Here is a 25,815-nt window from a genome sequence, read left to right as displayed (position 1 = left end):
GGAACATTGGGAGGAGGTTTCAATGGATTTTATCACAAGTTTACCAACTCCAAAGGAAAGAATGTTATCATGGTGACAGTTGATAGACTTACCAAATATGCACACTTTTGTACATTATCTCATCCATTTAAAGCCAGTACGGTTGTTGTTGCATTCATGGAAACAATTCAAAAGCTACATGGAAACCCAAAGATTATTGTAAAAGACAGAGATCCTATTTTCACTGGAAAGTTTTGGACAAAATTATTTTCTTGTCTGAGTACTCAGTTAGCTCATAGCTCATCCTATCATCCTCAATCTGATGGGCAAACTGAGATGGTGAACAAATGTTTGGAAGGATATCTTCATTGCTTTGTATCTGATAAACAGATACAATGGGTCAAATGGTTGCCTCTGGTTGAATGGTGGTATAACACTTCCTTCCATGCTGCAGCAAAAACGACCCCATTTATGGCACTTTATGGATATCATCCACCGTCCATCACATCATATTTAAGAGAAAATTCTAAGGTTCAAGCAGTGGAAGATCACATTGAGCATCAACAAAAAGTTCTCCAACTCTTAAAGGATAACCTCACTTTGGCGCAGAATAAAATGAAACAACACGCAGATCAACATCGCAACGAAAGAAGTTTTGATGTAGGGGAATAGGTATTTCTACAACTACAACCATACAAACAAATGTCCCTCAAGCAAGCTAAGAAAGATAATAAATTATCACCAAAGTATTATGGTCCATACAAGGTGTTGCAAAAGATTGGTACTATGGCATACAAATTGGAACTTCCTGCATCTTCCCGAGTGCACCCAGTTTTCCATGTTTCATGCTTAAATAAGGTTATAGGTGACAAGCTCCTAGTTCAAATAATATTGCCAGAACTTGACGAGGAAGGAAAAATCATATTGGAACCTGAAGCAGTCACAGAAACAAGAGCTCAGTAGTTACGAAATCGATCAATTTCAGAGTATCTCATCAAGTGGAAGAACTTACCCGCTAAAGATTCCACATGGGAGGATGAGAATTTTATACAGAAGCATCCAGAACTACTCAAGCATTGAGGACAACACTTTTTTGAAGGAGAGGGGCATGTTAGGTCCCTATAATACTAATGTATTCCCTTATTATTATTGTCATTGTAGCCCCTTATTGTTATTGTTGTGCCCATGTTCTCCCCATACTATTATTATTGTGTCCCATAGAAGCCCACTATTGTTATTGTTGTGCCCTTACATTATTATTGTTATGTCGGCTTTGATAATATTGTGACCCCTTAGACTCCTATATATAGAAAGGAGGTATTGGCATTTGTATCATCCAAGAATTGTTCATTTGTGTAATGTAAAAGAGGTTGCCCCCTCGAAGAGGCTACTTTTGAAGTCGTTGATCTATCTCTTTCTTATATTTTGTGAGTTGGTTGCATAACAGGTTCTTGGAGGAACCTTGTGAAGGGGTTAGACTTCCAGTTGCATCTTGTGTCAATAACATCTTGAGACTAATCGCCCCTATAGCTCCTTACAATAATGATGTTATGAGAAGAGTTTTCAAACTGTTGATAGAAACTTTCCTAGATTTGGACAACAGTGCAGGGTCTACCTTTGGGAAGAAGCTTGAGATTCTAGGAGTTATGGCATTAAGAAACATCATCCTCACACAGTCATAGCACACATGCAGTCCATCTTGTCATCATTTATGAGAGGCCATGATGCCATTTGCCAGGAGTCGCAGTTTCGATTGTTGTCCGTTCGAAGGAGAGAACAGTTGATCTCACCTGCTGCTTATGAACTCGCCAAGAGGCTGGTCGAGCAGAACACTGGGCTGTTCAGGAGACAATTGATCAAGGAGGAGAAACTCAGGTTTGGGGGATCATGCAGCAAGAATGAGATGAGGGGGAAGGAACTTTTGTTTGTCTGCAAAGGACCTTGGGGACTTGACCACTCATGCTTGAGTGACACTGAGGAGATGACAGAGGTAGAGAAGGAGGAGATTCCTTCTGACTTTTAGGGTGAGGACTCTTCTTTGGACGAGTCCATGAGTTCATACGATGATACCTCTCAGGAGCACAAACAATCATGTGGAGTTGATGACAATAGCCTATATATGCATCCATGTGTGGTAAAGGAGTATGGCGAGCAGTTGATTGTTCCCATGAGGGAAGGAGATCCGAGAGTAGATGAGCAATTGATGATTTAGCATAGAGAGCACATAGAGGAGCAAGAGACAGATGGCACACGCAATGTGCGGGACGAGTCAACGTCAAAGAGTCAGCTAGTGGCTCATGTTGAGCCCATGATGGAGGATGAGCAGACACCCTTGGGGCTAGCCATTGAAGTGGAGCAGATAGATGTGCAGGCAGCCTCCAGGGAGGCAGTATTTGCAGACACTTGTCCTCAAGAGATGTTGGAGATTGACAAGGTAGTCTTGCAAGAGGCTAGTAGATGGCAGGAGTTGTTGGAGGTGGCAATGCATCCATCTTTGGGTCTACCCATTGATGAGGTGCAAACAGATGTAGTGGTAGCTAGAAAAGCTGCAGCATATTCAGGCAGCAGCCCTCTCCAGGAGTTCATAGACAGGGCTTGTAGCACTGTTTGCCCACTTTTTCCCATTAGAGGGAGAGAGGCGGGATTTCTTGGACATGTTTTGATTGTCTAGGTAGAGCATTAGGAGTTGAGCATGGACCAGTATCAACATAGAAGATGTATTCCTTGCACAGGTGTCCATACATTGGATTGGCGAGAGATCATGAGCTGGTACCCGACTGATGGAGTATCATTTTTAGTCAGAGACATTGTATTGCAGGAGCCCTAAGAGGTGAGGGATATTACATGCTTCAGTGGGCAGCGGTGTCTCAGCACAACATCAGCATGATGAGATTGACCCCAGTTTATGCCAAGAGTTGGATTGGAGAGAGGCAATGAGTTGGTACGTGATGGATGAAGCAACATTCCTGGTTGGAGTTATAGCAGATCAGGAGCCATGGAGCCTTGGTATTTGATGGCATTGGGATCCAGGAGGATTCATTGATGAGAGGTTCAAATAGAGATGGTCTGGGATCCGAGCATTAAGGGGCCCGTTCATGATGGGTTGACACATGAATAGAGCATCACCTAGTGGTTTGTATCAGATCAGGGCATTGGGTCTCAGTTGCGTCGGGCCACCAGCTTGGTCCATAGATTTGGATTTCTTGAGGGCAAGCAATCTTGGGGAGGGAGGACTGTCATGTCCCCATTTTTATTCTTCTTCATAGTACAGCCAGGGTGGATTTCCAGGACAGGGAATGGCCAGGTTAGTGGAGCAGGTTTATGTCATCAGGGGTCCCGATGGAGTCTTGAGGAGTTTTACGGGACTTGATGGCATTCGCTTGGCATATTCCATCATCTACACAATTTTCCTTTCATTCCATCGCATTCTGACAACTTCCAAAAATCAGCATTATTATTGGGCATAATTTAATTAATTATGCTCGAGGTGGCATTCTGGGGAGATTATTTGATGGAACACCTCAGTGTAATAGCTCGTTGGAACCGGAACGAGAAGATCTAAGGGATGGGACACTGAGAAGAGACTTCCAATGGTCGAAGAGAGTATGATGGGCGATTTTCCATTTTCTTTAGTTAAAAATGACTTTAATTAGTCATTTAATTAAGGAAAAATAATTAATTGGAGAAAATGAGCCAAAAGTGACTTAAGTGAAATAAAATAAAATTAAGTGAAATAATAAAATAAGATGCTTGTAGAGGCTTGGAGATCTATCCATCAAATCTATAAAAGGGGAGGAGGACTTCATTTCGAGATATCTTGGATTTGTGTATTGTTTTTGTATGAGAGGTTGAGAACCTAGTTCTCTACTCTAACAGTAGCCCCAGGACGAAAACCCTCGTGTGATTTAGAGAGTTTGGGCGAGCACCCATCTCCCCTTGGTGGATTCATTCAAAATCCACAGGTGTAGTGATTGTTTTTCTGTTTCGGTTTGGAGACCAGAGGGTCATTCCCAACGATTGTATTGGCATATATCTATATATAATAAATTTGGATTTTGGTTGCTGCATTTCTCATTGTTCCTCATGTTGTGATTTTTAATGATATTTTTATGCAATTTGTGGGTTTATGGCTTCAGTAAATTTCTGGTGTTTAGGTTTTTTATGGCAAATTTCCTGTTAAGTGCTTGATAATTTGATTTGAAGGGGTTATTCCAAATTTTCTCCATTTGGGACATTACAAAAGGAAAGCCTTTTCCCAAAAAGCAAAGCGAAGAAGATAGGCCAAGCTCTTCTCAAATTCGAAACACTTTGGCTCCAGCTAATGTTGTTGAGCCAGACTCTTCATTTTGAGGATGAGGAAAGTGATGGAGAAGAGAGTGAGGCTGAACAAACTGATGAGCATTGCAACCTTGTGGAATCTGACATTTTTAACATTTTTCTAGGGGGGTCATATACACCAGTGTTGCAAACATTGAAATCAGGATTAAATCGGTGAGGCTCTGAAATCGGAAAAAAATTGGGAAAATTGAGAAAAAATCGGTAAAAATATGCAAAAAAATGGCAAATACAAAAATATTCATTTTTTTTTCAATTTTTTTAATATCTAAAGCATCCACAACATAAAAATAAATGCATTGACACATAAATATGATAAAAGAACTAATATATAAGATGTGTAATATCATTTCTAGTGCTACATAACACATAACAGTGAATCATGTCCTGAATACTAAGTCCTGAGTCCCAACTCGGCCTCAAAATATCAACAAAAAATATAATAATGTATCTCATATCATGAGCCATAATGTCATATACAATGAAATGAACCAAATAACTAATACAACTGATTTCTCTGCCTCTCTTGCAGGAAAATGCAACAGCTTCCCCTCTAGATGTAGATGGCGGTGGAGTTGGCAGTGGACTCTGTTGTGCTCTAGAAGCTGAAGAACTAGGAGCTATAGGAGGTAGACCACATCCACGACTGGTGACAAGGATAGCCTGGGTAAGTGGTGTCACCTCCTCCTCTTGTTTCTCCTCCTCCTCCTCGTCTGCCCCCTCCATTACCTCCCGCTCTAACCAATCAAGTGCCGACTCCACGATAGACCTCTTGGCCTCAACCCTCCATGCAGGAGTGGTGTCAATCCCATCCAATGAGATGGCCTCCACATCAGGCATCCTCTCAAGTTTGTAATATCCCTTACTAGGAATATTCCTCAAACACAAGCAAAACTCCAACCAGAGATGGACTGGGAGGGCATTTACCGGATATGTCGCCTCTGAAAAGAGGACGAGATTCGGAGGCTACTTGGCCCTTTCCAGACCCTGTCTAAGAGTATACGAGAAACACACAAATGGTATAATAGCTGAGAATGCTCAAAGAGATACAAATAACAATGATGCAACATATAAAAATATAACCATAAGTAGATACTCAAGAAATGCAGAGAGAATGCTAAGCCATTTTATTATACGGAGTAATAGAATGAGTACAGGAGGTGATCAGGAAGATGGCACCTCGACTTGTACCAGGAAAGTGAGGAAATACACTCAGAATAGCAAAGGAATGGCCCCTCTTTGAACTGCGTCCAAGCTATTGGAGAACTGTCGTGCTACTGCTGCTGCTAGAAATCAAATGAGGATTTGGGGATGTTCCCCTCCTCAGAAAAGGTTGAAACTCTGTAATCAGACTCTACTCAAGAAACCCAGAAAAGCCCAGAAAGCTTTTCTGAAATGGCCGACCGTCGAAAATCGCCCCCTTGGGGTTCTGCATAATCCCTCAATGCTTTGTGCTGCAACTGAATGAAACCCTCCAGAAAACTACCTGAAACCCCTGCCAAAACTCTCCAATATGCAAGAGCTGATCCCCTGCTCTACCTCTCAGCACAAATCCTCCTGCAAACCCTCAACCCAGACTCCTGCCAGAAAGAACTGCGTCCTTCTCTCAGTGCTGCGCAGTCCTCCAAAACACTGATGAAACTGCTGCTGAAATGCTAATGAAACCACTGCTGGAATGCCAATGGAAATACCTTGCCCGAGCAGGCACTAGAATTTCCTCAGGGCTAAGGGTGAGATCTCCGAACGGAGACACTCAATGCACTAAACAGTGCCGCAGACTAGCTAAATAACCAGCATGCTCTAAGTCGAAATGACTATCACAAATGCTCATAACCGGAATGATCAAAATGAGGGGGCTCCTCTCTCTCTTATAGCCTTTGCCTCTCTCAATCCCAAGGCTCACCTCCTCCTATGTGATTTCCCTCTTGCCACGTGTTTCTTCCCTCCTGCGCAGTCCCTCCATGTGTCTGCGTGGGCTCCATTTCTGCGTCCCCCTTTGGCCCCCTTGGCTCCCCTTTAAGTCACAACGTTGTGCTACTAGGAAGTGACTTTTTATTCTAAAAGTGAGTTATGTCCCCCTTCCTCACTTTTTTATTTACATATAACTATAGAAGGCAAAAATTGAACAAGATCGAATATTCCAATTAGCCATGGCTAATTAGAAATATTACAGTCTCCCCTGGCAAAATGTTGCTTGTCCTCAAGCAACTGAAGTGATGGATGCTGTAAGATCTTCTCACTCTCCCAAGTGGCATCCTCATCCGGCAAATTCTTCCACCTCACCAAGAATTCCCAGACTGTCCTGCTCCGCAGCTGCCTCTCCCTGGTATCAATGATAGCCTTCGGCTGCAATACCAAATGCCCCTCATCATCCATGGGTGGTAACTCATCTGTCACTGTCACCTGCTGCCCCAATGCCTTCTTCAGGCATGATACATGAAAAATGTTATGAATCTTGCTGCCTTGGGGCAGCTCCAACTCATATGCAACCTGTCCAATCCTGCATATCACCCTGTATGGCCCATAAAAGCGGGGCTTGAGCTTCTCAGCCCCCTTCTGCTTTAGTGACGACTGTCAGTATGGCTGTAATCGTAGGTAGACCATGTCCCCTACCTTGAACTGTCTCTCCACCCGACCCCTGTCGGCATACAACTTCTACTGGTTCTGCGCTGTAGCCATGTTATCCTTGAGAGCTCGGAGGATATCCTAACTCTCTTGGATTCAAATCTTGGCTCTAGGAGCCCGGCTATCACCAAACATCACGTCAACAAAAGATAAAGGATGATACCCATATAAGGCATAGAATGGTGACATACCAATGGACATGTGATGTGAAGTATTGTAGCAGTACTCCCCCAGATGCAGCCACTTCAACCATGCTCGTTGCTACCCACTGACATAGTTACGCAAGTAGCCCTCTAGCCACTTGTTAACTATCTCTCTCTGCCCGTTCGTCTATGGGTGATAACTGGTACTCGATGTCAACTTCGTTCCCACCAACCAGAAAAGCTCCTGCCAAAACCCACCCATGAAATGGTTGTCCCTATCATTGACGATGGTCTTAGGAAGACCATGTAGCCTAAATATCTCCCTGAAGAACAGCTCGGCCACCTGTGTTGCTTTATAGTGTGCAGATATGGAAAAAAAAAGTGCGTACTTCGTCAGTCGATCAACGACGACAAAGATACAATCCTTGCCCTGTACTATGGGCAACCCTGTGATGAAGTCCATCGCAATACTCTCCCATTTCCCCTCCGGAATGGGAAGAGGCTACAATAAACCCGCGGGATAGCTCATCTCTCCCTTGTTCCTCTGGAAAACATCGCACTCCCGAATGTGCTGGAGTACGTTCTCCTTGAGGCCCTTCCATGAGAACCTCTCTCTAATGGCCCTGTAGGTTTTGGTAAACCCCTGATGTCCTGCCAAAGGTGAATTATGTGATGCCTGGAGTATCTTCTTCTTGAGCTAAGACCCCTCAGTCAAGAAGATCCGGTCCCTGTAATAGATGATCTCATCGACCACCCTGTACCTGTCATCTGCCACTTGCCCATCCAGAACCTCACATGCAAACCTGTCCTTGGAGTACTCTACTAAGAGTTGAGCTCTCCAATCTGTATCCAAGCTCATAAGAGACAACGTGGCTAATCTACGTGAAAGGGCATCTGCTACCACATTGTTCTTACCCTTAACATACTCAATGTAAAAGTCATATGCTTGGATCTTACTGATCCATTTCTGCTGCCTCTCCTGTAGCTGCTTCTGCTCCAAAAAGAACTTGACGCTGTTGTGATCAGTCCTCACCCTGAACCTGTTACCCACCAAATACTGTCAGTATTTGGCCACTAAATGCACGATGGCCAACATCTCCTTATCATATATAGAATACAACCTCTCATGCAAAAGGAGCTTCTGGCTCTCAAAGGGTATAGGGTGACCTCCCTGCATCAATACTGCGCCGATCCCCTCTCCCGATGCATCACACTCCAAAACAAATGGCTACATAAAATCTGGCAACGCAAGCACCGGGCAACTGCTCATAACCTCCTTGACCCTGTCAAAGGCTCGCTATGCTGTATTCGACCAACTAAATGCCCCCTTCCTCATCAAATCTGTCAGGGGTACAACAAGCTGTGAGAAACCTTTCACGAACTTCCGGTAGTAAGTACAAATGCCAATGAATCCTCGAAGTTCCGTCACATTTCTCGACTCCGACCATTCTCTTATGGTCCTGATCTTCTCCTTGTGGACTCTCACTCCGTCCACCCCTATGATGTGTCCCAGATATAGCATCTCTGTCAACCCAAACTCACACTTGGAGAGTTTGGCATAGAACTGCTGCTCCTGTAGGATACGCAATACTGTCTCAATGTGCTAGAGATGCTCCTCCCAAGTCCTGTTGTATATGAGAATATCATCAAAGAATACCAACACAAACTTCCTCAAGAGACTATAGAAGATGTGATTCATGTAGGACTGAAATGTAGTGGGGGCGTTGGTTAGCCCAAAAGGCATCACCAAGAATTCAAAGTGCCCATAGTGACACTTGAAGGCAGTCTTCGGAATGTCTTGTTCCCTCACACGAATCTAATGGTACCCAGATCTCAAATCAATCTTTGAGAAGAAACGTGCTCTTCTCAACTCGTCCATCAACTCATCGATCCTGGGTATGGGGTACCTGTTCTTCAGAGTCTTCTTGTTCAGGGCCCTGTAGTCAATGCACATCCTCAATGTACCGTCCTTCTTCTTCACCAACACCACAGAAAAAGCAAAAGGACTCGTGCTCGGTTGAATGTGCCCAAGAGCCAACAACTCCTGGATAGCCCTCTCAATCTCATCCCGATAGGCCTTGGGGTGCCTATAGGGGGTGGTGATCATTGCCTATATGCCCTGCTCAAGCTTGATGGTGTGCTCAAACCCCCGATCCGGTGGCTGTCCTGGTGGAATCTCCCTAAACACTATGGCATACCGATCAAGGATGGACTGTATCTCTGGATGTACCGTCTGCCTTGTAGTCCCTGCCTCTGATGCACGCAGCTCCACTGCCCACTCTATGTCTCCCTCCCGGAAGACTACCTCCATCAGATGAGCCGAAACAATCTAAGGCGGATATGTGTGTTGTCCCCGTATCTTCTAATGCCTCCCTGTCTTCCCATCATCCCACTCCATCTCTAGGGTCTTCCAATCTGTCGTGACCTTCCCTAGAGTGATAAGCCACTGAACACCCAATATCATATTGGTGTCCAGAATATCAACCACGAAAAAGTGGTTAGTCAATGTGTAGGTGCCCATCGTCACTGAAAGCTCTGGAACATAACGAGCACACATCATGGTCTGATCTCCTGGGACCAAGACTGAAAAGCCATCGAAGCTCTCTGTCTGTATACCTCTCCGCTCAACCATCTGTGCATCGATGAAGTTGTGGGTTGCCCCACTGTCAACCAAAACTGATACTCACTGGCCACGTACTGTCCCTTGTATGCGTAGCGTCAGATACTTGGGAACTCCTCACAATGCTGCAAGAGCCCCTCCGGTAGGTGCAAAGATGCACCTCCTGGTGGTGGTGGTGGAGGTGGTAAAGGTCCCTGTACGGCATGGCTATCTCCTGCCTCCTCATCATCCTCGTCATCCTCTTCTCCACTACTCTCAAAGAAGACCTCAATAAAATGTGCTTTGCCAGCAACACATCTATGTCCTGGTGCCCACGGCTCCTGACATGTGAAGCACAACCGCTTCTTCAGCTCCCTCCTGGCATCATCATCAAGCTGTATTCGTCTTGGATTCCCCTTTGGAGGTGGAATCCTCACGTCCTTCCCCTTAGACTGGAAAGTCTGTCTCTGGGGGTAAGGTGTTCGGGTCTTGGGTAAGACATCCTGTAAGTCCCAGGTCCTGCTGATAGCGTCCTGGAGTGTCGCTGGTCTAGTGGATCGGACTAGACCCTGAAGTGGCTCTGGTAACCCCTCAACATACATATATACCCTTCGCAACGTGGATAGGTCTGGCACCATCACGGAGACCCTCAAGAAATCTGCTATGTAGGTCTCTGGGCTCCCTGTCTGTTTGAGCCTCGTCAACTCAACAAAATGCTACTCTGGATCCCTCTAATCAAATCGCTCCATCAATCTCCTGGTAAACTCAGCATATGTTGTCACTGTAGAGTGCCCGAGTGTAACCATCCCATGAAACCACCAATCCTCGGCCTCACCATCCAAATGCAATGTTGCCACCTTGATGGTCTCTATCTCCGACATCTGGTTAAGCTGGAAATAAATGTCCAGCTTCTCCACCCAGGACTTTGCCGAACTGTTTGATGAACCATCAAACGTAGGCAAGTGGAATCTACTTGCTGCACGGTGGGTGTCACCATCATGGTAATGCTGGTACCCTCTGTGATGGTCACGGGGTCTACTATCCCGCTGGAGCTAAACAAAATCTCTGAATAAGAGGGCTTCCCTGAACTCCTGCCCATAGGCCTGGTACTCTGCAAAATAATTGCCCATATGTCCGGGCTCTGCCTTCTGCTGGGCTACGGCCCCCGTGTCTGCTCCCAAGAAAGTGGGCATGGTAGAGCGTGTAGGGGCATGTGAGGCCACCTGCTGCACAATATCACGCTACTCTGGCAAATGGTGGGATGCACCCGATCCCTCACCAACCTGGAAAATCCATGGGCTCTCACGCTGTCTGGCCTCTACTGCCGTGAATCTCTGCCCCATCACCTCAATTTGCCTCGACATATCCTGCACTGATTTGAGGAGCATATCTGCAAATCTCTTCCGGTCATCATCTGCCATCGGAGCCTCCCGTTCTACATCCACCACAGGCTCCCTTTGTTCTGTGTCTACCACAAGCTCCTCCTGTTCTGCATCCACCACCGGAACACAGTCTCCCTCTCCGTAGGTGTTCTCCAACCTACGCCCAGTGTCTCTGTACCTCCGACCTCTGTAACAGATATAGGGTTTTTCCCCTGGTGTCATAGATTGCTAGCTCCACAGGCTGAGCCAGATCTATGCTCTGATACCACTGTAATATCCCTTATTAGGAATATTCCTCAAACACAAGCAAAACTCCAACCAGAGATGGACTGGGAGGGCATTTACTAGATATGTCGCCTCTGAAAAGAGGACGAGATCCGGAGGCTACCTGGCCCTTTCCAGACTCTGTCTAAGAGTATACGAGAAACACACAAGTGGTATAATAGCCGAGAATGCTCAAAGAGATACAAATAACAATGATGCAACATATAACAATATAACCATAAGCAGATACTCAAGAAATGCAGAGAGAATGCTGAGCCATTTTATTATACGGAGTAATAGAACGAGTACAAGAGGTGATCAGGAAGATGGCACCTTGACTTGCACCAGGCAAGTGAAGAAATACACTCAAAATAGAAAAGGAATGGCCCCTCTCTGAATTGCGTCCAAGCTGCTGGAGAACTGTCGTGCTGCTGCTAGAAATCAAATGAGGATTTGGGGCTGCTCCCCTCCTCAGAAAAGGCTGAAACTCTAGAATCGGACTCTACTCAAGAAACCCAGAAAAGCCCAGAAAGCTTTTCTGAAATGGCTAACCCTCGAAAATCACCCCCTTGGGGTTCTGCGCATTCCCTCAATGCTCTGCGCTGCCACTGAATGAAACCCTCCAGAAAACTGCCTGCAACCCCTGCCAAAACTCTCCAATATGCAAGAGTTGATCCACTGCTCTACCTCTTAGCACAAATCCTCCTACAAACCCTCAACCCAGACTCCTGGCAAAAAGAACTGCGTCCTCCTCTCAGTGCTGCGCAGTCCTCCAAAACGCTGATGAAACTGCTGCTGAAATGCTGATGAAACTACTGCTGGAATGCCAATGGAAATACCTTGCCTGAGCAGGCACTCGAAGTCCCCTGGGGCTAAGGGTGAGATCTCCGAATGGAGACACTCAATGCACTAAACAGTGTTGCAGATTAACTAAACAGCCAGCATGCTCTAAGTCAAAATGACTATCACAAATGCTCATAACCGGAATGATCAAAATGAGGGGGCTCCTCTCTCTCTTACAGCCTTTGCCTCTCTCAACCCCAAGGCTCACCTCCTCCTGCGTGATTCCCCTCTTGCCACGTGTTTCTTCCCTCCTGCGCAGTCCCTCCATGTGTCTGCGTGGGCTCCATTTCTGCGTCCCCCTTTGGCCCCCCTTTAAGTCACAACATTGTGCTACTAGGAAGTGACATTTTATTCTAAAAGTGAGTTATGTCCCCCTTCCTGACTTTTTTATTTACAAATAACTATAGAAGGCAAAAATTGAACAAAATCGAATATTCCAATTAGCCACAGCTAATTAGGAATATTACAAAGTTGCCTCACCCACAATCGAAGATTGTAGTAGATGTAGACCATGTCATTAAGGCGTTGGGACTCCAACTTGTACAAGGGCCATAAATTAATAAATTATAAATAATAAAATAATAATTATAGAAAAATATTATTTAATGAATTTAAAAAATTAATTGGAAATTTGGAATATTTTAACTTGTTGCGCTTCTTAGTGTGTATTTTTTCAAATACACTCCAGTTGCGCTCGCATCCCGAGGAGCTACATGTTTGGCTGAGCACTCGAATGGCAAGCCTTTGGAGATTGAGTACTCTGCCAACATAGCTTTTCCACCATTCATCTACAACAAATAAAATAAACATAAGAAAAAAATGAAATTTGAAAGTTGAACCAAAGTAAGAAGTTATGAACTTGAAGAGACAACGAAATTTGAAACAAACTAAAACTTATCTGGAACTTTAGTCTTCCTATTCACAACAGCCATGCCAAAGCTAAATGTGCCACCTCCCATCCTGTATATCCCCATTTCTTTGGAGATTTTTTTCACATTCTGTTGGATATGGCACCATCTTCTGAACACAAGTGAAGAATCCATCCATGACCTCAGCATCAAATAAGAAACCACAGGAGTAAGCAAATGCGGGGTTTAGGTAGATCTCTGTAGCATGCATGGGATGATGGAGTGTATTGTTCCATCACTCATCAATCACTTCCCATAGGAGTTGTTGTTTCTCAAATCCCTCCTCCCCCTTATCATCATAGTAGGTCTGAATCAGTGTTGCAGGAAACGTCCCCCCCCGGATCAAAAGCCCGATCCGCGATCTGTACGGATCCGTGGGGGATCCGCCCTTCGAAACGCGGATCGGGCTGAAAATGCGGTTACTGCCATTTCGGAACCTTTCGGCCCGATCCGCGTTTCGGTTTTTTCTGAAACGCGTTTCGGTTTTTTCCGATCTGCGTTTCTGTTTTTTCCGATCTGCGTTTCGATTTTTTGGATTCGTGTTTCGGTTTTTTGGAAACGCGTTTCGATTTTTTCCAAAACGCGTTTCATATGGAGATAATTGAGCAACTATATGCTTAGCACTGGTCCATTTGGCAGCATGCATGCAATTAGCGATTCCAAGATGATGATGATCGAGTTGAGATGCCACACCCATCTAGTCCCTTGGTTCCTAGGTTCCATGGTTCAACACCAACAGCAAGGGTTCGTCTTCATCAGTTTTAGTGCCACAACTTCCACAGGCACCATCTTCTTCATTGCCACCACATGGAGGCCCACCGCCATGTTCTCTTCGTGGTGGAAGGAGGAGAGATTAGTAGATATATTCACAATTTACTACTTTTGTCATAGATTAATCATTAGACTTGTAGGCTTGTGAATTTGAACCTTTTTGTCTTGGCGGTGACCAAGTGACCTATTTTGTAAACATTATTATTTGAATTTTGAACATGACAAAAGTTGATAGTTGCTCACTTGCTAGATAAATCATAATATGCTCAATGTTTTATAATATGCTTAAATGTTTTAAGTTTTATAATATGCTTAAAACTTTGATGTATGTTTGTAATTGCTAGAATATAGATGGTTGATGCTTGAATAATTAATCATTGATGTACATACTAGTAACAACAATGGAATCATGGATGCCATATCTATCATAATTTATGCAAACATATGCATGTTTTCATGTCTTCTACAACTAATTTGGTATTTGGGATGTTTATTTTGAATATAAATGTAAAAAAAATATAAAATATATATATATATAGCAGACGCTTCGCTTCCTAGATTTTTGGAAAATGACGCTTCCGCGTCCCCGCTTCCAAAAAACGTCCCCGCTTCGTGCAACATTGCTCTGAATGGATTCTTTGGCCCTATCCATGGCCTCATACAAATAGCCCATTGCGGTCTTGTCTCCATCAATTAATCGAAGAACCTTTACCAAAGGTTCAATAATGCTACACACCTCTTGCACTCTTGCCCAGAAGCTTTCGTGGTATTAAACTAATCTGCATATGGCGTCTCCCTCTGGTTTGTGACTAAATGCCAAAGCACTCCACTCCTCTAAAATAAACATTCTCTTCACATCCCACATAGAATTCAAGAGGGATTCAAGAGATATGAAACTGGTGGCAAACTGTGTAATGGCAGGGTGTACCAACTCCTTGTTGTTGGTAAATGTTCTCATCAAATGAAGCACAGATGCATGATTATATATAAATTTTGTAATTTTTTTGATGACTCAACAATATCCTTGACAAAAGGAATTTTTCCTATGTCCTCCAATATCAAATCAATGCAGTGTGTAGCACAAAGTGTCCAAAATAAGGTAGGATGCCTCTCCATAAGCATCTTGCCAGCAGCAACATAATTTGCAACATTGTCCGTTATGACTTGGACAACATGTTGTGGACCCACCTCTAAAATGAACACATCCAACAAATCACATAATAACCATGCATCTTTGATATGTGCAAACGCATCAACTGATTTCATAACAATGTCCCCTTACCAAGAAGTTAATAAGGCTTCTACCCTTTTGATTGGTCCAACCATCGGACATCACAGTGCATCCTATGTGTGCCCATGATGCCCTAAACTCCTCCAATCTCTTAGTGCAGTCAACCTTTTCATTTTGAAGAATGTGCCCTCTAAAGTCATCATAAGAAGGGACTTTGTACCCCGGGCCAACAATAGCAATAGCATCAACCGCGCGCTGGAAAAATGGATTGTTCCTTGCAACTTATTCCTTCATCTTGTGGGACACATCCCCACGGAACATTGATAAATAGTCCATAAATGTGACCACTTTAAGATCTAGATATGATCTCACACTAACAACTCATTTGATATGTAAATTGCTATGGATATTCCACTAGATAGTTCATCACAACAAATCTAATAAGATAAACTAAAATCTATACTATAGAGATCAAATTCATTTAGATTCTAGCTTGTTAATTATTGATTTTCTGCTTATGTATGAAATAGATAAAATGTGGAAAATAGAGAAAAACAAATACAATCATACACCAACCATAGTGAACACAAGGATTTTCTCTAGGAACCCTTACAAAAGAATACCCAGCTAGAATTAAGTCTATTCTGCACTCTTTTCTACTATGGAAATAAAGCAAGCACTGTGGAGAAGGAACTCTCTATGAAGTTACCTAAGACCTATGGACTGTTAGATTACTACAAAACACTAACTCCTTCATTATTCTCTTTAACTCCCACTCCCAATTACTCTTCTCTATCATGGAACAAGATACAATCAAATAGAATAGAACCCCTTACTCCTCCTTTTGGCTCAGTTTTAACAGTCTCATAGCCAACTAGGAGTTAGGTTTGACTCCTTCAATTCTCAACTAGAGTTACAACTTTGACCCTTCTAAAGTCTTCATCATAGTCCACATGTGGCTAGCCCCTTTTGAATGAATAATGTGGGCTGATGTGGTATGCTCTCAAACCATGGTGGTCAAATAGGAAGGTCAACTTTTGGAAGGCATCGATTTTGCGTATGAACTTTGATTGACATTTTTCTCACACCACTAGAAAGGTCTCTGAGTGTAGAATAGCACATAGGATCCTGGCACAAGTGAGAGTTTTTGGACCCCAGAAAACTTTGTTTAATGCCTCAAAATGCTTCTAGAAGGTTTTAGACTACAATTCTCCAAACTGAGACTGCCAATAAAAATGGTCCCGCAAGTTGATTCCTCCAATTTCTCCAATTGAAAACATTAAGATAGATGGCAAATAATACAATGATCCAATCCAAATCACCTCATCAAGAGATAAGGATGACAACCTCATAAAGAGGTTATATAGGACTTTGTGATCGTATAGGGACTCATAGGTTAATAGTTCTGCTCAAAGCACTCTTCTGGTCCTTAAGCATGGCCAAGGAGACACTCTTGGTGACATTACCCCCAACCTTTTGTTACATACATAAACATAAAACAATATATAGAATGTACAAATATGTGTACAATTTCAACAATCCTCACCCCATACTTCCTTACTTACATTTATCATAGACCCATTTTTCTTGGCCTATACCTATAAGTCCTAGGGTTTTTATGCTCTCATATCATACATGAACCAAGCAACCTTTCTCTCACTATAAGGACTACGAATTTGCACTAAAAAGCACTAAAGATGAAACCTCTAACCAAAATACAAAACAGAATGCAACCTAGTTACACCATATAAATTTTTATTTTCGAATTTTTCTCGAACTTCAAAGTCATCGAATTCAAATTTGAAGTCAAACCAAGAGACTTAGCTATTAAGTGTATAAACATAGTATAAATTTGTATCCATAATCATAATACAAAAATAAAAGGCATGAAAAGAGAAGCCCTTATTAAAGTAAAATGCACCCAATACAATAAAAAATAACCTGGAATTGCAGCGTATAGTAGCCTTCCCCGAAGGCAGTTAAAATTGGAAACAAGGGCCAAACTCCATGTGGGTCATCTTATTAATGGAAGCTGATATTTTTCTTGGATCCCTCTCATCGAGAGTTGTAGGATTGATCTAAAGATCATCCGATTCTAATAAGTATTCATGGAGATATGAATTTATTTGTGTTATGGGACAATTCGTCAAGGTCGACCAGCAACCAAATAAACCCACTTGTGCTCAACGTTTTAGTATAAATAGAGGTGGCCTTCAAATCATTTCAACACACTTGGGATCTCTTCCACTCTACTTGTCTTTGGGTTTTAGTAGGAGGAGAGATCCTAGGGGATAACGCTGCCCTAATCTAGAGGGCAGAAGCCGGAACTACCGAGAACTGTCGAAACTGTTGGGCACTGTCGGAACTGACGGAACTGTCGGGAACTGACGAAACTGCCGAGAACTGACGGAATTGTCGGGAACAATCGAAACAGTCGAACAGCCGGAACAGTCGGGACAACTGGAACAGCTGGAACAGTCGGGACTGCCGAGAACTGCCGGAACTGTCAGGAACTGCCGGAACTGACGGAACTATCGGGAACTGCCGGAATTGACGGAACTGTCGAGAACTGCCGGAGCAACCGGAACAGCCAAAACTGCTGGAACTACTGGGAACAGCCAGAACTGCTGGAACTGTCGAGAACTGTCGGGAACTGTCGGGACTGCCAGGACTGCTGGGAACTGTCGGGACTGCGAGGACTGCCGAGAACTGCCGGAATTGCGGGAACTGTCCGGAACAGCAGGAACTGCCGGAACCGCTGGGAACTGCCGGAACTGTCGGGAACTGCCGAAACTGTAGGAACAACTGAGAACAACCAGAACATCCGGAACTGCAGGGAATTGTCGGGAACTGCCAGAAACTGTCGGGAACAGCCTAACTGCCAGGAACTGTCGGAGCATTTGTCTCCAAAGGAGAGAAGCATGCAAGGGACAACTAACTAACATTGGGACAATTGTATGGTACTTAGCAGCAAATACACCAAGCATGCAATGTTATAACTAGCATGCAACAACAAGCATGCTAAGGACAACAAGAAATTAAGGTGCACCCAGAGCATAAGTCAGTACGACAACATGGTGTAACAATGGCACATAATGCAGTACAGTGATGGGTACAGTCATGATTAATGAAGCGTGATGAGATGCAACATAGTGATGATGGGTGCAGCATGGTGCAGCGTAGTGACGAAATGCAACACAACGATAGGTGAAGGAGTCACCTTGGAGAATCAGTTGAAGCAGCATGTCTTCAACTGATCTCATGTATCATCTTCTTCGAGATGATCTTTGCTCTTATCTAGATAAGTCAAAGTGTTGACTTCTGTTGTAAACATACTATCTCTCTCTCTCTTTGCTGAACTACTGAAGAACATATAAGAAGAATTGATCAAGGGTTTCCCCACAATAGGGTTTGTCCTTGGCTAGCGCCACATCTTGTGTCCTCTTGTCTTGGCTTGTCTTCTGCGATTTATGTTTATGTTCTATCTGCAGTTTACTTTAATGCTGATGTGATTGCTAATCTAGAAAAGATATTGAGCTAACTGTGAAAATTGAAATAAATTGCTTTAAGCATAGAACATACCTAGAATTTAACATGGTATCAGAGCTGAGGTGAAGACAATGCCCAAGCAAGAGTGAAAGAGCAATCACCAAAGACAGTTGGGAAAGGACAAAAGGATCAATGGATTCCTCATCCCTCTTCAAATTCACCGAGGGTGAAGTCAAAGCAGAGAATATTATCAGAATGGCGTGGCGGAAGTTTCTGATGGCCTACTTAAAGATCACTTCATTAGGAAGTCTGGATCTAAGGGTAGAAGGAAAGGCAAATGCCTTTGTTGCAATAAGTTCGACCATTATGCAAAGGAGTGTCCGAATGGCAGAGACACATCTCTTGATGAAGATAACAACCATTCCAGGGTCATCTTCAATGATCAAAGGAATGACAGGTAATGCAGGTCATCAAGGAAATGGCCGACTCTTCAAAGAAAGCAAGGAACCCCAGGTATGAAGAATCAAATGTTGTTTTTGATCAGATAAAGAAGCGTTATCTTGTATTAGCCCTGTTCTTCAGATTCTTTGGGAATCTGGCTTATTGATGGTAGTGCTTCAAGGCACTTCATTAGATAGAAGGGTGCACTCTCTAATTTGGTAGAGATGGAAACAATGTGGGATTATACTTGGAGTTGATGCCACCTATCCCGGAAAGGGTGTAAGGAATGGTACCCCTCAATTGAATGAGGGTAACTCGATTCATTTATAAATCTCTTTTATGTACCTGATCGCAAGAAGAACCTGGTGTCCATTTCAGCAATGGAAGTCAAAGGTTACGAGGTGGCACTCATCGATGGAAAGGTACGTGTTTGAAAATAGAATTTTCAAAGATGTTTTTGAGTTCAGGATTGTATCAAGTTGCAGGAAGTCCACTGGGGACCATGTCCATTGACACATAGCATTGGAGGTCTGTGAGTCAGATGGTGACAGGGATGCTTGAATTCAAAAGAGCATGAAAGTACATGTCTCAGATGTACCTAAGGGAAATCTTACAAGGGCACCATTCCCCTCATGTAGCGGCTCCACAGGCTTGGAACAACCCGAGGGGTTTGAGATTGATGATCAGGAATCTCACGTATGCAAGTGGAAGAAAGCCCTCTATGTCTTGAAGCAAAACTACCCGGGCATAGTATGAGAGGATTGATAGCTGTCAGATGAAGCTAAGATTCACTAAGAGTGAAGCCGATCCAAACCATTGTTTGAAGGTTGTGGATGATAGACCTCTCATACCAGCACCTTATGAGGACGACCTATTTATGACAGGTGCAGACCCTCTCATTTGCAAAAGTAAGATGGAGTCGGATTCCAGATGTGGAATGATAAACTGCAAGCCTGTGACTACCTCGAGGATCTTAACTTTAAGAAGTTATATGGTAGTGATGTCGGACCAGATTTGGGAAATGCCTCTGAGTTTCATAAACTCATTCGCGTTGATGTTCTTGGTGAACTTCTGTCTGGACATATGTTTTGTAGTTAGCATGGTGAGCTCATATTTGGTTGAGCCTCACTGGATTGGTGCCAAGAATCTTCTAAGATATCTTCGGGGCACAATCTCTCATGGATTGAGATAAACTGCCAGAAATATGAAACTGCATGATTATTTGAATGTTGACTGGGATCACTAGAGCACTTCTCAGTGCTGGTTCTCTTTGGATTCTGCTTCAATATCATGGATGAGCAGGAATCAGAAGTCGGTTGCTATAAGCACCGCTGAGACCGAATACATAGCTACCAGTATGATCTCGTGTGAAGTTGCATGGTTGCAGAAGCTCTTAAGTGCGCTGTTTGTACACATGATGAATACCACTGTGATTCTCTGTGACAACCAGAGGGGGGATTCGATTATTGAGGAATCCCGTATTCGATGATTGCTCCAACAGATAGACATCAGATACTACCTTATCTGGGATATGGTAAGTCGATGAGCGAGGAGGCTCCATCGCATTGAGACTGATGTACAGGTCGTAGGCATTTTGTCAAAGCCCCGGGGAATGGTCAAATCTTTGACTTTCCCGAGCGACTTGGAGTCATTAAGAGACCTTCTTATAAGGGTCCTGCAAGTTGCATACATTGCTGGGAGCTCTAGGGGGCTTGGGGTACTTACTGGAGCAACATACGACCACAGGGTGACTCACCCTCCCCTGGTGGTGCGCTATGTACAAGATGACAAGTTCAACCTTCCCCTATGATACCACGTGGCGACTGTGGAACAAGATGATTAGTTCTCCTGTGGGCCGGGATGATTAGTTCTCTCCCATGGCAACTATGGAGCAGGATGATTCGTTCTCTTGTGGACAGAATGATTAGTTCTCCTGTCGAGGCATCCTACCCATGCAGTCTGGGACTCATGGGAAGTACCTCTCATTTGATTAATGAGCAGGGAAATGGGGTTAGGGACCATAGTAGTACTATCGATGGACGCATCGATGTATCTACTGTACTCCCTATGCTAGGATGACCTCCATTGATCTGGGATCAGTATGAGTGGTTTGAGACACTCTCTTGTGATATTGATCTGAGATCAATAAAACTGACTTCGGGCCAGTAAGAGTGATGTGACACACTCTCTTCAGATGAAACTGACTTGGGGTCCGTAGAGAATGGTATGAGACATTCTCGATCAATTCTTCTTCTTCATGGTTCAGCAAAGCAGAGCAGAGTAGTGCAGGGCATTGATGGCAGAGATAGTACAGTCAGACATATGGATCAGTGGATGGAATTCTCCCTAGTTGAGAGGGAGTGTTAAAATTGGCAACTAGGGCCAAACTCCATGTGGGTCATCTTATTAATGGACGCTGATATTTTTCTTGGATCTCTCTCATCGAGAGGTGTAGGATTGATCTAAAGATCATTTGATTCTAATAAGTATTCATAGAGATATGAATTTATTTGTGTTATGGGACAATTCATCAAGGTCGCCCAACAACCAAATAAACCCCACTTGTGCTCATCGTTTCAATATAAGTAGAGGTGGCCTTCAAGTCATTTCAACACACTTGGGATCTCTTCCTCTCTACTTGTCTTTGGGTTTTAGTAGGAAGAGAGATCCTAAGGGATAACGCTGCCCTAATCTAGAGGGCAGAAGCTAGAACTGCCGGGAACTACTGGAACAATCGAACTATCGGAACTGACGGAACTGTCGGGAACTGACGAAACTACCGGGAACTGACGGAATTGTCGGGAACAACCGGAACAGCCAAACAGCTGGAACAATTGGAACTGCTGGAACAGCGGAGAACTGTCGGAACTGACGGACTGCCGGGAACAGCTGGAGCAGCCGGAACAGTCAAAGAGCGGGAACTGTCGGAACTGCCAGAACTACCGGGAACAACCGGAACTGTCGGAACTGTCGGGAACTGCTGGGACTGCCGAGACTGCCGGGAACAGCTGGGACTGCCGGGAACTGCCAGAACCACCGGAACCACCGAGAACTACCGGAAATGTCGGGAACTGCTGGAACAACTGGGAATTATCGGGAACGGCTAGAACTACCGGAACTGTCGGAACTGCCGGAAACTGTTGGAACTGCCGAAACAACCGGAACTGTCGAAACTGCCGAGAATAGCCGGAACTGTCAGAGCATTTGTCTCCGAAGGATAGCAGCATGCAAGGGACAACTAACTAACATTGGGACAGTTGTATGATACTTAGCAGCAAATACACCAAGCATGCAATGTTACAAATAGCATGCAAGGGATAGCTAGCATGCAACGACAAGCATGCTAAGGACAACAAGCAAGCAAGGTGCAGCTAGAGCATAGGTCAGTATGGCAACATGGTGTAGCAATGGCACATAATGCAGTAAAGTGATGGGTACAGTCATGATTAATGAAGTGTGATGAGATGCAGCATAATGATGATGGGTGTAGCATGGTGCAGCGCGGTGAGGTGCAGCATGATGACGAAATGCAGCACAACGATAGGTGAAGGAGACAACTTGGAGAATTAGTTGAAGCAGCATGTCTTCAACTGATCTCATGTATCATCTTCTTAGAGATGATCTTTGCTCTTATCTAGATAAGTCAAAGTGTTGACTTCTGTTGTAAACGTACTGTCTCTCTCTCTCTCTGCTGAACTATTGAAGAACATATAAGAAGAATTGATCAAGGCTTTCTCCACATTGGGGTTTGTCCCTGGCTAGCGCCACATCTTGTGTCCTCTTGTCTTCTACAATTTATGTTTATATTCTATCTGTAGTTTAGTTTAATGATGTGATTGCTAATCTGGAAAAGATATTGAGCTAACTGTGAAAATTGAAATAAATTTCTCTAAGCATAGAACATACCTAAAATTTAACAAGCTTTGATTGACATTTTTCATAGACCACTAGAAAGGTCTCTAAGTGTAGAATAGCGCATAGGATCCTCGCACGAGTGAGAGTTTTTGGACCTCAAAAAACTTTGTTTAATGCCTCAAAATGCCTCTAGAAGGTTTTTAGACTACAATTCTCCAAACTGAGACTACCAATAAAAATGGTCACGCAAGTTGATTCCTCCAATTTCTCCAATTGAAAACATTAAGATAGATGGCGAATAATACAATGATCCAATCCAAATCACCTCATCAAGAGATAAGGATGACAACCTCATAAAGAGGTTATATAGTACTTTGTGATCATATAGGGACTCATAGGTTAACAGTTCTGCTCAAAGCACTCTTCTGGTCCTTAAGCATGGCCAAGGAGACACTCCTGGTGACATTGTCCCCAACCTTTTGTTACATACATAAACATAAAACAATATATAGAATGGACAAATATGTGTACAATTTCAACAATCCTCTCCCCATACTTCCATACTTACATTTATCATAGACCCATTTTTCTTGGCCTATACCAATAAGTCCTAGGGTTTTTATGCGCTCATATCATACATGAACCAAGCAGCCTTTCTCACTATAAGGACTACGACTTTGCACTAAAAGCACTAAAGATGCAACCTCTAACCAAAATACAAAACAGAATGCAACCTAGTTACACCATATAAATTTTTCTCGAACTTCAAAGTCATTGAATTCAAATTTGAAGTCAAACCAGGAGACTTAGGTATTAAGTGTATAAACATAGTATAAATTTGTATCCATAATCATAATACAAAAATAAAAGGCATGAAAAGAGAAACCCTTATTAAAGTAAAATGCACCCAATACAATAAAAAATAACCTGGAATCGCAGTATATAGTAGCCTTCCCCGAAGGCAGTTTTCATCTTCTCAGTTGGCTTTGTTGTAGGGTCACGTGGCGTATGGGCAACACTCAAATTTACCAATGCTGTCACTCTATCTGGGCGAAAAAGACAAAGGTGTGAAGCAATCACAGAACCCCAATCATGGCCAACTACAAATGCCTGCATACAACCATCAAAATATAATAAGAAAGTTTGACTGATGACCCATTACAAAAAGAGTATCATTTTTAATTTTCAGAAATGTTAAAGAAGATAGCAGAGCCCCAAGGCATTTAAATGCTAACATGGACTTTAAATGACTGATTGACTTGATTTTTGTATGGAATGCTTGCATCCATAATTATTTAAAAGTTCAAAATAAGAAAACACTTCTTAGGAGAAAAGGGCACAGATCTTGATGAGCAACTTTAAGGTCTTATGCAGATGTGCAGTAACCATCCTAGGACAACCTGGGATTTGCAGAAGATTTTATGTTTCTGACTGCAGTCATGTGCAATCCAATCTATTCTAGAAAGGCTTATGCAGTTTAGACTAATGTACTAATACAACCTTCCAGTTTAATATTAGGTAAACAAATGAACTTGCATAAAACACAATTGCACACTGAAGATTATACTTGCTTATCAGAAACTGCGAGTTAGCTAGACCAAAAAGTGAAAGTCCTTTACCTAGAGATTACTTGTTTTAGAACAACATTCCCAATAAAGCAGTAAAAGAAAAAAAATGTTTTCTACAAATACAGATTATTCATCCCATCGCATGTGCATATGTTGGGACAAAACATATAATAATAACCTTGTTCAAGTTCATATATATTCACTTTTCCCGTATTGATGTTTCTCTTAATGCAGACAATAAATTTTTTGAATGGTTTCTATGCATTTTTTATTAATTTACACGATGCTTAGATCTAAATGTAGTTCTCTCCATGTTGAAAGGGGGTACAATCTGAAACCATTCGACTATCTTGATTTTCTGGTCCTCACTGATCCTGCGTGAACTACCCTTTCAAGCACAATTCAGTTTCAAGCAGCTATCTAGTCTTCATTAATAATTTGGAGTCGTGAAGAGAAGCAAATCCCAGATTAGGGACAGAACTGTATAGCTTACACAACAAATTCCATTATGTACAAGGCAACTTCAGGAAAGGAATTTCAGTTGTATTATTTTAACAAAAGATGAATGCTTGAAAGAAAACTATAACAAGTAAAAGAGGTTCAGGAACTACGTTAGAAGATGATTTATACATATACATAAAGATTAAAGATTGGGAGATTCTTGACAATTTATATAAGTATCAAGAGACAAGACGAGGAGTGGAGCCTCAATTCAAGGATGATTTTCTTTGACAAATCAGATGCAAACAGAAAAATGTGCAGAAACAGAAGTTAATTTGGTGAAGGGAGCTTCAAAACATATATCTCAAAGATTAAAAATTTTGGCATCTCATCTATGAATACCTGTACAAACAAAATTGAGAGGGTAGCAATGAGTGTTCAAAAGGCATCCTAAATCACATACGAGAGTTGTTGATGTTTGTAGCTTGGGCAGGAACTTCTGCACAAGCTAGTGTCTAGGCATGCAGAAGTTACCCATAGATCTCCTTACAAAACTTGCCCAAATGTGAGCAAATTGTGAATGTAATTTAGCCTAGGTTTAAACTTAGAAAAAACACATAATTATTATGTTGGCTAATTGAGTTAAAGAAATGTGGGAAAAGTAAAGTAAATTACTTTAATGATTATGTTTAAACCTCAACCATTGATCTCAAGTGAGGCGAGATCTAATCTCGGCTTCCAAACAGTTTGGAAATTAGGGTCAAGGATTTAGTGTAATGTCCCAAATATAATTTTTGCAGAAAATTACTTTAGAAATTTAAGCCTTTAATTCCTTAAACCATTTGCACAGATTGAGCCACAAATTTAACAGCAAAAACTGAAAATGTAAAACTGCAACTGAAGATAGACAAGTTAAATATGCAGAAGAATTCAGCCTTATT

The 25,815-nt window shown here is 42.8% G+C and overlaps 1 protein-coding gene across 2 annotated transcripts in view; it reads right to left on the bottom strand.

Moving 5' to 3' along the window:
- Positions 1-25,815, bottom strand: part of LOC149249985 (epoxide hydrolase 3-like) — a 251,064-nt gene that overhangs the window by 131,286 nt on the left and 93,963 nt on the right. For both annotated transcript variants that reach the window (XM_089458875.1, XM_089458876.1), the window contains exon 3: positions 23,793-23,975. In XM_089458875.1, coding sequence (XP_089315001.1) covers positions 23,793-23,975 — 183 coding nt within the window. The remainder of the gene's footprint in view (positions 1-23,792; positions 23,976-25,815) is intronic.

The sequence above is a fragment of the Pinus tabuliformis genome, chromosome 7 (genome assembly GCF_031772625.1).
Source record: "Pinus tabuliformis cultivar Carrire ecotype Pingquan chromosome 7, CPIR1, whole genome shotgun sequence".
In the NCBI taxonomy this organism is placed as follows: domain Eukaryota; kingdom Viridiplantae; phylum Streptophyta; class Pinopsida; order Pinales; family Pinaceae; genus Pinus; species Pinus tabuliformis.
This window is presented reverse-complemented; position numbering and strand designations above follow the sequence as displayed.